Here is a 17,054-nt window from a genome sequence, read left to right as displayed (position 1 = left end):
GTATGTACGGTCAGCAAGGTCTGTCATCTCGGTTGTGGGCAAAAGACCTGCAACTGACAAATAAAGGCTATCTCATCTCATCATATCATCTCATCTCATCACCTGGCCGGTGCCCCGTGATGTTAAACAGCTCCGCTCATTCTTAGGCTTTTCAGAGTACTACAGGCGGTTCATTAAGAACTATTCGAGCATTTTTAAGCCCCTCACTGACTTAACATCAGGCTACCCTCCTTTGCGCAAAAGCACAAAGCCTAAAGCTAAGTCTGTCCAGTACCATGACCCCAAGACACCTTTCGGTGAGCGATGGACTCCCTCTTGTGATCTTGCTTTCAAAACCGTCATTGAAAAGCTCAGTACTGCACCTGTATTGGGTTTTGCTGACCTTAAACTGCTATATACGCTCCATACTGACACCAGCACTACAGGGCTTGGCGCCGCACTCTATTAAGAGCAAAATGGCCAGACCAGGGTAATAGCTTATGGAAGCGGTGGGTTGTCTAGGAGTGAATCTCGTTATTCTGCCCATAAGTTTTTATGGGCAGAGTTTTTAGCCTTGAAATGGGCAGTGACGGAAAAGTTTGCTACAGTGCTACACTTGTCTAACTAAAGCTAGCTGACTACAAACAAAAGGAAAACTGAACTTGAGGAACAACGTAAAGAATGTCCAAACTCTTAAACATTTCAGAGACATTACCATGCACTGCTGTATTAACAGAGAGGAATACTAATACTATTAATATGAGGAATACTCTGTGGTGTTCACGCTTGATTTTTAAGCACTGTGGCATATTCACTGATGATTTGTGATAACAATATTGATGTTTTATTTTGAATGAAGGTGCTTCATATTCCACTTAAAGTACGCTGTGACTCCGGATGCTCAGTGTGTCTCTCCCATCCTACAAACTCAAACTGGTCCTACTTACACTTCAGTATTTTGTTAACCTTAAGGGTGTGCATCTTGTTGTGAATCTGTTCTATATCATGTTGTGCTTTGTTTCCTTTTTCTGTTAGATAGCTGAGGATTGTTTGGTCCTGCTGACCTTTCAGTTTGATTTGTTGAAGCTTTGTGAGGTATAGCTTGTCTCTCATTTTAAATGTAGTTAAACAAAATAGTCAGCTATTAGTAACTGACTGAATTTAACATGAAGTACAATATGAAATAAGCATTTATAAAAACCTTTATGAACACACAAAAGTGGTCCATTTTGTAATCTTTATGTGTATCAATGTTCATCTGAATACTTGCCTACTATTGTTCTGATACCTATTTCCTATACCACAAACCATTAACCTTTGCTTCTAAAAAACGTGTTTGGTGCAATAATACTATTAAGAAATTGTAACTTCATCATTTATAAATGATGAATGAACTATTAACTGATACCTTACTATTGTATACTAAAGTGTTAACCTCTTTATTTCCCAAGTGGTCACCACAATCGATGCATTTGGCACTGGCAATATTGCAAAGGCCAATAAAGCTGGCCAGAGGATCACATTGGTTTCAATATATAACATTCAAGCTGTAACACTAGCATACCAGAACCAGGAGCTACCTTGCTTTTTACATTATGGTATGGGACGTCACACTATTCACAATGAAAGGGCCAAAATTTTTAAAGTGAGGGGCTCACATGCACAACATCCAGGTGCTGGGATAGCTTTCAACACAAGCAAAAGCCGCGTGACATTTGTCTCAGCTGCAAAGGTTTTGTAAATAGATGTTAGATTTGGAATTGATTTCAAGTGTTGAACCTGGATTTGGCAGCTGGGAGTTTTAGGACCCAGTTACCCTGTTTCACAAATCTAAGTGTAATATTACTTAGGTTAACCTAAGTGCAGGTATAACTATTGTTGATGAAAGAAATTGTGTTCTTACTTTGATATATCATTCCCTTCGTTTTCACCATAATATCCGACTATCACATTATTGATGATCTCTGATAGAAAGTGCTACCAAATATTCTCTAGTGCCCACAGCAGAGCAAAGTTTTCATCAGTGTATTTTAGTAAATATTAAGCAATACTACTACTCCACTAGGTTCCTCCGGGAAATTCAGTTCAACCCACCAGTCTCACTAGTCTGTGTGGGTTGTGATTTTTTGTAGTCTGCTGATCAGTCTGCTGATGTGCTTAAGCACAGTAGTATTAGCAGTAGTATATTAGTTGTCGTACCTGCTTAGCAGCAGCATTTTCACACTGCCACCATAAACATATTGGCTTAGTGATGACCACAGTACACATGTTGATTTACTGTCTCAGCTGTCAGCAGTTGCAGAACCATTAAAATCAGATAAGAAACCGTATTTATTGATGATGAGAGATCTAACATGATAAATTGTCTCATAATCAAGTGGAAGCCAGCTCTACTACATTCGAGCCGAGATGGTTCACAAATCGTTGAGGATTATTTTGGAAAGGAGGAACATTCGGTCATTACAGGGTTGCACACCAAGCTCTTTTGACAGAGTTGAGATTGACTGAAACTAGTCTCTGCAGTCTGGGCATGTGCAACGTGAACGGGGAACTGTCACTTGGACAACAGCCTGTTAGGAGGCCCGCCACTCTGATATCTGAAATATCAAAAAAACAACTAAAAACACATCTTTTTAGAATTGCATTTTGTTAACTTTTGTCTGTTTTTGTTTTATACCTTGTGAAGCACTTTGTGATCTTTTACCTAGAAATGTGCTATATAAATAAAAATTTACTTACTTACTTACATATTGGGAGGACATTGCAGTTGTTGGCACCTTAGCTGTCTTTCTAAGAACAACATATTTTCCCATTTTCATATTTCATAAAATAACACTCTTTTAACCTTTTGTGCTTGAATTTCATTCATCAGGACTCCAAAAAGTCATCCAAACAACTCATTGCCATCTCCCACTAAATGTGGATAACACATCTGCAGTAATGCCTACAATGTGTGAATGAGTCTTTCTTTTTGCCATTTTTAACCAGCGTAACTCAAATGTTGCACGATGAGAACACAATTAGCATGCTGGTCCAGAAACTGTGACCCTTGCCAGCGTACACAGTGGCTCTTCAGATTTACTGACAAGGCATTAATTTGATATTTGGCATTTTTCAAGGGCCAAAGTGTTGGCAGCTTATCTAGAACTGACGCGCACACAGACACATGCAAACACCACCGCCGCCAACCTGACAGCAGAATGGGCATGTGTTGTACAACAAGGACTCACAATGTATGCGGCACAGAGATGGATGCATGAGGCACGGATGGCTGTCAGTGTCTGGCCACATACATATGAATGGACATTTGGGGAAGGAAACGTGGGGACATTCAATGTGGAAATACAACACCCAGGACCATCTGGATCATGATGGTAGATGTGAAAGTATGGTCAAATATTTGTAGATGAACAAGAACACACAAACAAACATTCTCACATCACCAGGGAAGCAAAATGCTCCATTTGAATTCATCAAAAATAGCAGACATTATTTTCATAAGTAAGATCTAGCACAATATGTTATGATATTTCTATGGTTAAGACAATATCAAATATAAAGCATTATATGTATATATATATATATATATATATATATAGCTAGGGATGGGTATCGTTTAGGTTTTATCCGATACCAGTACCAAACCGGTACTTTTGAAACGGTGCCAGTGCTTAAACGGTGCTCGAACCGGTGCTTAAAGAATGAAGAACTCAAACTTTGTCCAAAAACGTCTCATGTTTAGCTGTTTTCCACTTTTTCTTTGGTCATTTTAGCCTTTTTGGCCAGGGTGAAGGGAGTATCTGCCATCAAACAAGAAGACAGCCGCATGTAACTACGACGGTGTTTGCTAGTTCACCTTACATGCATTAATGTAATAACGTGGTTAGCCTCCTCAACGTAAATTACACACGAACAACATTAAGCTACTCACGCAGAGAAGAACGGCTGCTGCTGCCATCATCATCCGTCATCATTTCTGCTACACTGGCAGGGCTAGGGGCTAAGACTCAACTCTTCGGGTTCTTGGGGGATGTTGCTAACTCCGGGTCCGATAACAGGCAACCCACCCGCAGTAGATGTGCTAGGTGTGAGGTGCATTTCTCGGCTTTTAAAAAAACGCTATGCGTCGCCAGGTGTTTCATCAGATTTGAGGAGTTACCTCCTTTGCAGAGTATCAGCTTAAAGCACTTGTTGCAGGCTGCTGAGTTTGCATCTTTTGCTGTGAAGTACAGCCAGACTTTGACCGCTTCGCCTTGGGCGTTTTTAATCTGTAGCTCTGCTCTAAAAGAACGTACGTACCTGGGCCCGCCTACTATGCTTGCAAAGGTAAAATGATTGGCTAGAATCCAAAGTGTATGACATCTCAGGGGAAAAAAAGCACCAAAATAAAGCGCTGCTTTTCGGTCTGGTTACTACCGTTTATGTCAGAACATCATGGCACCGGATACCGGTACCCATCCCTATATATAGCATTATAAAAAATTAATATAACAGCGATTTAAGTCAGATTTGATTTAATCACCATTGAATGACAGAATACACCATTTAAGTATGCTGCAGAACCACACACACACACACGCTCTACACTGGATCCCTTCAACACCTCCAATCAGCAGTGGGTCCACTGGAATGGTTGGATGGATGAATAGACAGATGGAAGGAATTTCAGCAAATGGAAATCCCGACACTCACTGTATACATCATATAAAACAGCAAATGTCATTTTAAAGTCAAAGGCAGAAATTTTCTTTGTGAGAACTTTGTGAGAGGGTGATGACTCATCATGTGTGTAAGCTGAGGCTTCGGGGGAGATGTGACCAGTAAACAAATTATCTCTGAATGTCACATCATATTATTTTTTGAATATGAACTATTAGGTTTTCTATGTCGTTTTTTAAATATCAAAATATTTACACATGTCACCATGTAACTACCATATGAAGTGGAAGTATTTTCAAATCTTTTCATGGAATGGAATCAGGAATCAGGGATGGAATTATATGTTGAGTGATACAACACAAAGGAGTCTTAACAGCACTCACATGCATGTGAGTCATGCAAACACAACAGGGACTGGGATTAATGATGACATTTTGAGGCCAAACAGTCACCAAAACTTTCAGAATTTAGATTTAGTACTTCTTAGTGCTCCAAAATATATCTGATGAGCAAATCAAAACTTGATAAAGGCACAATGACCCATACTGTACACACATACATTACAACAGCGGAGATGTAAAATGAATACTTACAGGCACGTCCACATACTTCGAAGCAGCTTTTACCTTGACAAAGACAGAAAAACACTGAGTACAGCAGCTGAACAAAAGTTGTCCAGGTGAGACTGAGCATCTTATATCTTCGCACCTGCTGAACTAGAAACACTGATTTGTGGTGATATTAGCTGCACAAATGCACTCACTGTTATTGCATTCATAATTTAACAGTTTAGCTTTTGTAGTGTTGTGGAAATTTAGGGGAGCTGGTGCCAGAGAAGCTCACCAAAAAATCTAATGATATTACAGTTAGCATAAATGATTAACATAAAAACTATAACAATTTCAATGAACTAGTGAGCATAGAAATACACATATCAAAACAGATGATTATAATATGATGCTATGAGACTTTATATAGTTGCACACCATTGTAATTTACAAATGCACACAATGTGGGGAGTTTTATAAAATATTTGTATACGCACACTCAGTGCCAATGCAGTGTTTATGAAAATGGTCCACTTGTGTATGAGGAGATACATACATACATAGAGTATCAGTATAGTGAGATAAATGGATGCTTTTTCATTAAATCAAATTTAAACCCCTTAATTTACCAGAACAAAAGGTAGCTTTAGAATTAATAACAAATTTCCTACATAGGTGCGCTTTCACTGAGGAAATGAAGATGTCTGTTAAAATTGTTCATTACATTCAAAAGTTCAGTTACAGTAGAATAGTGTCACACTATGATTTAAACATGCTGCCATTTACAGTCCAAGTAAATTATTAGTGAAGTATTCTTATTCTGATGCATCTTTATTAAGCTATGACCTTGTCTCTGAGTGTGTTAACTGAGCTTTTATAAACACTTAATATTTCAGATCATAGCTAGTTTAGGTAGCTACCAGCTACCAATGCAAAGGCCAGCAGAACCTCGCGTGTCAATTGTCTTTGCAATAGAAAAAGGAAACATATACAACACTACAGTAAAAGATGGTTTTTAGGAGGTTAAAACTACCACCCACTAGTTTCTGATGTTTTCTTTAGAAGCTCTGAGCAATTTTGCCATTGCTGTTTGGTGACAGAAGCACAGAGCTGAATGCTGATGCATGCTCTTCTACTCACAGAAGTAAATCAATGAGTATGTCTAATGAAGTCAAAATAGAACCAGAGAATATATGTTTTCACAGAAAAACAAAACAAAATAAAAGACAATAATTGTAAAAATAAAATATTACAGGTAACCAGTTCTGTATCTATAGCACACATTGTACACTATATTGCTAAAAGTCATTTTTTAATCTGCCTTCACACACGTGAACTTGAGTAACATCCCATTCTTAGTCAAAAGGAGTTTAATATAATTTCAGCCCACATGGTTGCTGTCATTCCCAACTGTTTGCTCGCAAAAGCAGTCCGCATGCCTACTGTACGTGATTTTATTCACCTTTGGCCATGGAAATAACCTGAATCGAGTCATTTGAATGGAAACTTAAAATGTGAATTGCAGCTATTTTCTTTGTTTTGTGCTCTGATTATGTTTTTTCCCTGTGTTAAACTACATATGATTGCAACGTCTGTCCTGTTGGTAAAATGTATCATGTTTAAGAAGACTACTGCATATGTGCATGCAATACACAGCAGATACTATATACAGTGGTCCCTCGCTACAACGCGGTTCACCTTTCACAGCCTTGCTGTTTCGAGGATATTTTTTTGTGCAGTTTTGCACAAATTAATGTTTTGGGGTTTTTTTCAGCGCATTGTGTTCTGCGTCCTGATTGGCTGTAGACCATTATCAATCAATCTCGTGCCGTGTCTCCTGTACAGTACAGAATGTGTTCAGCTTGTCAAATTTACATAAATCTTCGATCACAAACAGTGTGACTCTGAGGTGCTGCACTGTATGTTTGTAAGTTTTCTCCCCAACAAACGCAACAATGTCGACGAAACATTTTGCACCGCATGTACCTGTGGTTTCATTCAACACTGGACGATTTTGGCAAATATTTTCTATACTGTACTGGGAGCTAGTAAAGTGATTAGTTAGTTGGTTGCACTTGATTGGGAGAGTACTTCGAGTCAGTATCACTACTGGACTAACCCTTTCTCAAGAGGAAAAGAGGAAAACCATTCACATATACAGATACAGCCACTTAAAATGGCTGCCTCATTCCTGACAGGACCATGACGGATACCTGGTGGATTCCTGACCAATAGCTGGCTGATCTGTGGCTGTAATGATATCCCGCTCCCGTGACGGGTACAATGCAAACAGGAATGTTAACACCCCCAAGCAGAATTTATAAAAAACAGTGGTAATGTCTTGTTTATCCACCAGGGGCGCAGTGCTAATGGAAGTTCATTCACTTTCTGCACATATATCCATGCATGTTTTTGCATCCATCATGGTTTCTAAAATATAACCGCACAGGTTGTGCACACTGAACAAACAAGATACAGCAAGTGACGCTTGCACACTAGTGATGGGATTTTTACGTATTTTGGAGTTCGTACGTGATTTGAAGTTTGTACGTGCTTTGTCTGTAGGGGCCACCGTAAATATACTTTTATTTATTCACTCCACATAAAATGTAATAAATAAATCATATAATACAAAAACCAACTATTCACAGTTCAACTTTTAACTATTTAAATTTTCAGCTTTTTCCTTTTAAACAAATTTAAAATGAAACAACACAAAACACTGCAAACCACAACACAATTAAATATAAATTATAATATGAAAACAAAAGGAAGATGCATATTCTCTGTCATATGGGCCTGCATGAATAAACTTTCTGAATCCTTTATCATCTGCAACTGAAAATAGTTGTGGATGATTACTATACCTTTCTAATGTGACATTGTTGTCCCTGGCTCTTTCTCTCTTTTTCCCTCCTGCTCTGTTCCTGTGCTACTGAGTGTAACTACCGCCCTCCCCCCCTCTTCCCAGCGCAAAGCACAAGGCTCGAGCAGAAAAAAAGTGCGAGAGAGAGAGGGTGAGAGAAGGAAAAAATAACAATAACTCGCAATAAGGAGCTGGCTCGCGTCGTTCACGTCAAAGATCCGGCTCTAAGAGCCATTTCGTTCTCGACCGACACACCACTATTGCACACAGAACAACAGCCTGATACCTGCAGGCCTGACAACAGAAGATGTATCACTCCTGTAACACCTGTAACATTCAGCAGTCGCCTCATTGTTCTGACACACACAACAAAACTATTGACTACACTACACACTAACTACACAAGACAACACACTAACTTTAGACTCCAAACACGCTAAACATCGCAAATCTCTCACATCTCAAAACGCCGCCGTCACTCCTAAAACTCCCCCCTTCCTAAACAACTAAATGCCATGTTGCCATATCATTTTTTGATTGGTGGATATGGTACATTTTTTGACCAATAGGAAAGGGTGGGGTTTTTTTGGTGTTGTCTTTGCTCACAGGAGGAGAGTGCTTCCAAGCACTTTCCTTATAAAACGCGATAGTATTCAGGAAGAAAACCAAACATTGCAGATATTTTTATCATAACTCTGTGTTGATAGGCCACGTAAAACCAATTTAAAAACTGGTATAAAGTCCACACTTTTTCCCTCAATTGTTCCATCTGTCCTGCTCACATCTCCAATGGTTGTACACGTTGTCATTAACGCGGCTTCACTCCACATCAGCCACACCGCTTTGCTAGCTAAAACACCGGTGTCGGCACATAAGGACGCTGTCATAGCCTGTCAACGACGTTGATTAGCTGCGTATATACGAATGTGAATCGCATCATTGGCTGGAGCAGCCAGTTCCCGGACACTTACTGACTCACACTGCAAAACAGAATGAATTGTTAACGTATTTATTTTAATTTCAATTCAGGTTAGATTTTTTTTTGTGCGCAATGCAGATTTTCTGTGCGTGGAGACCATGCCAGCAGTGCGCGATTGCGCACGTGCGCAGCTTAGAGGGAACATTGCTGTTGTGCAAATGTGAGAACTATTGCATAATAGGAGCAGAAAGAAAAAAAACAGATTCTTTTGAACTGATTCTTTAACCCCCTCTGCCTCCCAGAACCAACGACATGGAAATTTTCTGATCAAAGGTCCCATCAGGCCCACCAGTAGGGGTGTGACTTGGGTCGTCTATAGTGCTATTATGTGAACAGCTGCAATTAATTTCAGTGAGTGGAAGTTTGGGATGTTCCAGATCCTGGTCAGTTAAACATATTTAACGTCACTAGTTGGCACTTAGAAACACTAGTTGATTAAACTAATTACTAATGTATTATCACTGTACAGTGCTGAATAACTGTTGCATCTGCAATAAAATGCAGCCACCCACCACTTCAGCCCCAATCTCTACACTCGGGCGGAAATTCAAATCACTGTCGAATATATCCAGTATTTTTTTCTGACCATGTTGACTGAATTGTTGAAAATTTCAACAGTTTGCTGGGTGCTCTCTTACTTTTAGACTAGTTGAATAGTCTATATTTACATTTTAGATGCCAAGAACATTTTTAGTGGGGGTGCATTCAGATGGTGTGAAGCTAGTTTTTTGGAAGAAACGCGCTTTGGTGCTTGTTTCTTCCTCTCTCCCCTGTGCTTCTCCTGTCTCTACTGTCACTATCAAAGTATGTTTTCTAGATTGATATAGTGCAGTGAATGACTTCTAGCTGTTAGCATCGCAACTTAGCTTGGCGCAAATCATTCAAGTCACTGTTTAGTTCACTTTTAACAAGTATGTTACTGACTTCTCTCTACGTTTATTGTTTGCACTGAGCTAAGCAGTGATGGTAGGAGCTGAACGCCAGCTTCTGGATGCATAGACAGAAAACAGATAATGAACATGCTCCTACACTGGCTGAGTATTCCTTTGATGTACAATGCTGAAGGCAGTGAGAGCAGGACAGATGAAGTGGGGACAATTTCAAATTGACAATTTACAACATTTCCCTGTTGTAATGTAGTATTTTTGTTTGGTTTGATCACAGGATTGTGACACTGATGAATCCTGGGTACAAGTATCTGTCGGGGTGCTGTTGTCTGTGAACATGTGCAACTCACTCCAAATCAGCTCCGCCTTCACCCTGTGTCTACTGCCATCATTGTTGAGGGGGGTGTTGTACTGCTTTGTATTGTACTGCTTTGCTTGGGAGAGAACAAACTCTCACTGAAAGTCTAAAAAGGTTGAGTAAGAATGCAAATGCTCTGTGGTGACATTTGGCAAATCTTCTATTCTATTGTTTATTACATTGAGACTCTTCACTCAAACTGTTAGCCCATGGGTTCATACTAGAGGCTGTAGATCTATGTAAATTCATCCACACATATGTGCGATACATTGACAGTCATTAACCTTCTCAGTTGTCTGCGCTCACTTTGCTGTATAATTGATATTAAAGCTGTTTGAGGATGTCATCAAAGACAAACTTTAAATTTGATATAAAAGGAAGATTTCAGATTGAAATAAGATTGCTCTGTGGCCTAAACAGAGTACATTTCACATGCAGTGACTAACCCTATCCTGCGCTCTGCACATCACTGATAAATAGCTGCAGTAAATTTTCAGCCAACTTTAACAGACAGGTAAGAGAGCGCAGACTGTCATTAGCATCACAGTGGATTCTCTTGTCACACTTCTGACCTGCAGAAGGCCAATGTTGTCCAAACGCAAATATCCTCTCTACACCAGCTGTGATTCTAACAGATGTAAACAGTAGTCCAGGAATCACCGACAGAAAATATTTACAGAAAACTATTATAAAAACAATCATTTTCTCTGTAATTTCCCAAACTTTATGACAAAGTTCAAATGAGGGACTTTTGCTTTTCTAATTTTAGTGCTTGTTGTTCAGCTGCTATGCTGCATCTGCATAACGTCACCTCTTAACTATTGTGAAATAAGAGCCTTATACAGTCAAGCAGCAGTCATCATCTCTGCCTGTCTGTGAAACCTTCTCACTGAATGTCATTGATGTGTTTTGTCATTTAAGAAAAATTAATCACAAAAGATTTTTAAATTATTATTAAAGTATCAAGTCCAGTATATTCTTAAACTGTTGTTAATAGATCTGCAAACTTTATGACATCATATTGAATTTATAACAGAGTGTAACTTAAAAATATGCAGAAGTAATTTCTACTTGGTGGAATGATCTGACAAGCCAGAACATGCTTAGTTTATTTAGGTCACTGAAAAAATGAAGGACATGCTCCTAATTCAAATAGAGATCTAAAGAAGTAACAACCCAGCAAACAACAGGGAAATTGAAAAATGAAGTTCAGTCTCAGAAATAACTCCCACATCTGGTTTGGGATCAATTCAATTCAGTTTTGTTTATATAACGCCAAATCAGAAAAGTGGTCTCAATGTGCTTTAGGTTTAGGCACTACGGTAAAGACCATACAATAATCTATAACTAACTACACAAGTCAAAGTTTTTTTTTAAGAAAGCACCATCTTGGTGACACTCTGCCATTGATTGGCTGTATCTGTATGAGATATAATAATAATAATAATAATAATAATAATAATAATAATAATAATAATGCATTTTATTTAAAAATGGCACCTTTCAGAACACCCAAGGACACTTTACAGCAAATAAAACAGATATATATTTAAAAAAAAACAACAGAAAAACTGGAAATATACACAATAATAAGAGTAACAGATAAAAGTTAAGAGCATGTAGAGGTTTAAACATAAGCAATTTTAAACAGGTGAGTTTTGAGGGTGGACTTAGAAAAATTACTTCATTCCCTCTTTTTGAGGTCAGGAATTCTGAAGTCGAGGGGTAAGAGCAACTAAACGCCCTGCTTCCCCATTGTAACAAGAGAAGCGGAAGGAACAGAAAGAGGAAGATCTGAGGTACCAATCCTGGTTTTAGCATGGGGGGTCTAGACAGGACCCTTACTGGATACCGGGTGGGAATCGAACTTGTGACTCCCGCTCCAAATGTGTGTAGTCTTACCACTACACTATCCAGCTGCTGTCAATGAAAATAAATGCAAAATTTAATCGGGAGCCAGTGAAGCTGCTTCAGGATTGGGGAGATGTGGTGGGTAGAGGAAGTCCTAGTAATAATACAGGCAGCAGAGTTCTGGACACGTTGGAGCTTGTTAATTGATTTTTGTGTAAGGCCAAATAATAGTCTGTCGAGAATGACACCCAAGCTTTTCAGAGAGGGAGAGATAGGAACCGACGAATTATTGATAGTGAGAGAAAAAATGTTAATTCTGGATAGCAATCGTTTAGTGCCGACCAGGAGAAGTTCTGATTTATTGCTGTTTAGTTTAAGGAAGTCGGAGGAGAACCATGAATTGAGTTCAGCTAAGCAGAGGGTGAGGGAGGGTGGAGGAGGAGTAGAATTGGGTTTGGTAGAGAGGTAAAGCTGGGTGTCATCGGCATAGCAGTGGAACTGAATGTTATATTTACGAAAAATGTGTCAGAGTGGAAAAAGGTAAATAATGAAAAGGAGGGACCCGAGGACAGATCCCTGGGGCACCCCAGGTATGATTTAAACCAGGCTAATGGAGTATGAGAGAGGCCAATAGAAGCTAATCTGCTAAGAAGAATGGGATGAGAGATGGTGTCAAAGGCTGCACTCAGATCAAGGAGAATAAGGATGGAGAGGAGACCAGAATCAGCCGCCATAAGAAGATTGTTTGGTATTTTTATAAGAGCAGTTTCGGTGCTATGCAAAGGACGGAAACCAGACTGGAACTGTTCGTAAAGGTTATTATCAGTGAGGTGTAGATGGACTTGTGAAGCAACTACTTTTTCAAGATTTTTTGAGAGTAATGGTAGATTGGAGATAGGAAAAAAATTATTTAAGTTGTGGGATCTAGACCTGTTTTTTTCAGGATTGGGGTGATGGCAGCAACATTGAAAGAAGCAGGAACAGTTCCAGTGGTGAGTGAAGAGTGAATAATAGCAGATATGAGGGGAAGGAGAGGGGGTAAACAGGCTTTGACAAGGACAGTGGGAATAGGATCAAGCTGGCAGGTAGAAGGCTTTGGTTTGTGGATGAGATCAGCAATATCAGTTAGAAACAGAAGTTGAAAAGCAGAAAGAAAGCAGAAGGGGGTGGAATTAAGACGGAGGAGCTACATTGAGCATTAGGGACCAAGTCTAGGTGTATTTTATGAATTTTTTCAGTGAAGAATAGTGTTACGGCCCTAGCTGGGCCTCCTGATACTGCCCTTGTGTGGGCGTGGTGCTTTTCTCCGCCTCCTCCTCTCTTGCTCCACCCCTCTGTCTCTCTCTTGCTCTTCTCTCTCCCCAGGACACAGCTGCTGCTCATTGGACTCATTTACCACCTGGGCCCAGTCAGCAATCACCTCTCTGAGGTCATATAAGCTGGGGATGAGCTGTGAGCAGGGGGGGGGGGGGGGGGGGGGGGTGTTCTCTGGTGTCTCTGCTTTGTGTGGAGTTAGCCTGCCTGAAGTGTGGAGTTGTGGAAACAGTATAGCTGCTTTACGTGAGTAGTGTGGGCTTGTGGGCCTTGGCAGCAGTAAAGCCAGCTGCTGTTAGTGACAGGGTGAGCTTGTGGGCCCCTGGAAGTGCCTCCTCGTGGTGTGGAGTTTTTGTTTGGTTGTTGTGTTCTTTGTTGTTGCAACCTTTTTTTTTCCCTTTTTCGATGTGTTATTGGTAATACGGCGTTGCCGGCTCCTTATGTTATGATTATCTATAATAAAGACTATTTTATTTACTAAAAACACCTGTCTGTTTTCCTTTCATTCTGTTCTGGACTCATTTGTTACTGGTCCCCTCACTTGCATGCCTAGACCCCTTCGGGGGGACGTAACAAATAGCATTAGAGAGTTGCAGAAGTTAGATGAATAGAGATGAGCGGGCAGAAAATCAGGTGGCCTGTAAAAGGAGTTGAATAATGAGAATAGGGTTTTGGTGGAGTCCTCACTTGAACAGATAATGGTAGACTAATAGGCAGATTTAGTTTGATTGATGGTTACCAGCTTTATATGGTAGCATCCCTGTCTGATGTCCTTTGCATTTCCATCTCAGACTTTCAACCTGCCTTTAATGCACATGTTTACGCTCTAAACAGACTAATAAATCTCACTGAACAAGAGGAAAGAACTGAAAAACCTGGAGCAATAATAATTAAACTACAAGTAACAAAAAGGTCAGCTTAATGGTGTGGTCTTCCACATCAGACCCGGACCTATACAGGGAGTGCAGAATTATTAGGCAAGTTGTATTTTTGAGGAATAATGTTATTATTGAACAACAACCATGTTCTCAATGAACCCAAAAAACTCATTAATATCAAAGCTGAATGTTTTTGGAAGTAGTTTTTAGTTTGTTTTTAGTTTTAGCTATTTTAGGGGGATATCTGTGTGTGCAGGTGACTATTACTGTGCATAATTATTAGGCAACTTAACAAAAAACAAATATATACCCATTTCAATTATTTATTTTTACCAGTGAAACCAATATAACATCTCCACATTCACAAATATACATTTCTGACATTCAAAAACAAAACAAAAACAAATCAGCGACCAATATAGCCACCTTTCTTTGCAAGGACACTCAAAAGCCTGCCATCCATGGATTCTGTCAGTGTTTTGATCTGTTCACCATCAACATTGCGTGCAGCAGCAACCACAGCCTCCCAGACACTGTTCAGAGAGGTGTACTGTTTTCCCTCCTTGTAAATCTCACATTTGATGATGGACCACAGGTTCTCAATGGGGTTCAGATCAGGTGAACAAGGAGGCCATGTCATTAGTTTTTCTTCTTTTATACCCTTTCTTGCCAGCCACGCTGTGGAGTACTTGGACGCGTGTGATGGAGCATTGTCCTGCATGAAAATCATGTTTTTCTTGAAGGATGCAGACTTCTTCCTGTACCACTGCTTGAAGAAGGTGTCTTCCAGAAACTGGCAGTAGGACTGGGAGTTGAGCTTGACTCCATCCTCAACCCGAAAAGGCCCCACAAGCTCATCTTTGATGATACCAGCCCAAACCAGTACTCCACCTCCACCTTGCTGGCATCTGAGTCGGACTGGAGCTCTCTGCCCTTTACCAATCCAGCCACGGGCCCATCCATCTGGCCCATCAAGACTCACTCTCATTTCATCAGTCCATAAAACTTTAGAAAAACCAGTCTTGAGATATTTCTTGGCCCAGTCTTGACGTTTCAGCTTGTGTGTCTTGTTCAGTGGTGGTCGTCTTTCAGCCTTTCTTACCTTGGCCATGTCTCTGAGTATTGCACACCTTGTGCTTTTGGGCACTCCAGTGATGTTGCAGCTCTGAAATATGGCCAAACTGGTGGCAAGTGGCATCTTGGCAGCTGCACGCTTGACTTTTCTCAGTTCATGGGCAGTTATTTTGCGCCTTGGTTTTTCCACACGCTTCTTGCGACCCTGTTGACTATTTTGAATGAAACGCTTGATTGTTCGATGATCACGCTTCAGAAGCTTTGCAATTTTGAGACTGCTGCATCCCTCTGCAAGATATCTCACTATTTTTGACTTTTCTGAGCCCGTCAAGTCCTTCTTTTGACCCATTTTGCCAAAGGAAAGGACGTTGCCTAATAATTATGCACACCTGATATAGGGTGTTGATGTCATTAGACCACACCCCTTCTCATTACAGAGATGCACATCACCTAATATGCTTAATTGGTAGTAGGCTTTCGAGCCTATACAGCTTGGAGTAAGACAACATGCATGAAGAGGATGATGTGGACAAAATACTCATTTGCCTAATAATTCTGCACTCCCTGTACAAATACAGGCCATTTACCATTTTTATTTCCATTCAGCTGACTCCTCGGGATTTGCTTACCCTCTGCAGGTATCTGGTGGTTGAGGCTTTCCTTGAAACCTATACATGGTTCCCATTTGCCTGTTGGATTCCCAGGTATTGTAGCTGTCCTGGATGTCTGCAATGTTGCCTTCTAGTAGTGCAATCCCCTTAGTTCTGACTACTTTCCCTCCCTTTCCCATCTGACTACACTTCTCCAGTCCAAATGAGATTCCAGTGTCATTGCCGTACATCCTTGTGGTGTGGATCAGTGAATTGATATCTCGTTTATTGGTGGCATACAACTTGATGTCATCCATTTAGAGTATGGATTTCTGTGTTCTGCTCATTCATTCATTTGTTCATTTGTGCTACCAGACGTTCATGGAGTGCAGTTAGCTTCTTTTGCCAGTAGAATCATGTGAATCATGTCAGGTCTAACATATTAACATACATTTCAGGTCTAACATACTTTCTTGGCTGACTACCACTGTGATGGTCACTGGACCCTGTTCAGGTAGGTTGCTGTGGTCTGCTCTTAGATCCACTAACCACTGATCATCGCTATTATGGGTTGTGCCCTCCCATATGCACTTCCAGTGTTGCTCTGTCTCCAGCCTTGTTGGTGCTGTTTTCATATTGTTTCCCTCCACTGAGAGCATACCTTGGATGATTCCATGGAGAACAGCTGGTTTATTCTCTTGCCTTCTCTCTGGTGTACCTCTTCAAGAGGCCAGCCAAGGCTATGAGTCTTTGCTTGGCATTTTCCAAGGCCTCTGGTATGGACAGCTTGCTGTACTTCCTAGGCACCTTCTTCATTGATAGTTGGCTAACCTCCCTCCATGCTACCTTGATCTTAGCCTCTAGTCTCCTTCTCCATGGAGGGTACTGCTCCTTGTGGCTGTTCATCTTGTAGCCAAGCATCTCACTGATCACTGCTGCCATGGTATAGATCAGCTGGTTAGTTTCGCTGATGGTCGCAGTAGGGATAGTCCTTAATGCTGCATTCAAATCTTCTAGCAGACCTTCTGAGGGTACTTCACGTAGTCTTGGTAACCAGCTACAGAGGGTCCA

At 40.4% G+C, this 17,054-nt stretch overlaps 1 protein-coding gene across 3 annotated transcripts in view; it reads right to left on the bottom strand.

Annotated features, from left to right (window-relative positions):
* LOC146386331 (calcium-dependent secretion activator 1-like) overlaps positions 1 to 17,054 on the bottom strand; it is a 331,088-nt gene that overhangs the window by 45,955 nt on the left and 268,079 nt on the right. For 2 of the 3 annotated variants that reach the window (XM_084927304.1, XM_084927306.1), the window contains exon 25: positions 5,232 to 5,264. The exons of the other annotated variant lie outside the window; for it this stretch is intronic. In XM_084927304.1, coding sequence (XP_084783430.1) covers positions 5,232 to 5,264 — 33 coding nt within the window. The remainder of the gene's footprint in view (positions 1 to 5,231; positions 5,265 to 17,054) is intronic. 3 annotated transcript variants of the gene reach the window in all.

Source organism: Perissodus microlepis, chromosome 5 (genome assembly GCF_051167445.1).
Source record: "Perissodus microlepis isolate ML-2025 ecotype Zambia chromosome 5, ASM5116744v1, whole genome shotgun sequence".
Taxonomy (NCBI): domain Eukaryota; kingdom Metazoa; phylum Chordata; class Actinopteri; order Cichliformes; family Cichlidae; genus Perissodus; species Perissodus microlepis.
This window is presented reverse-complemented; position numbering and strand designations above follow the sequence as displayed.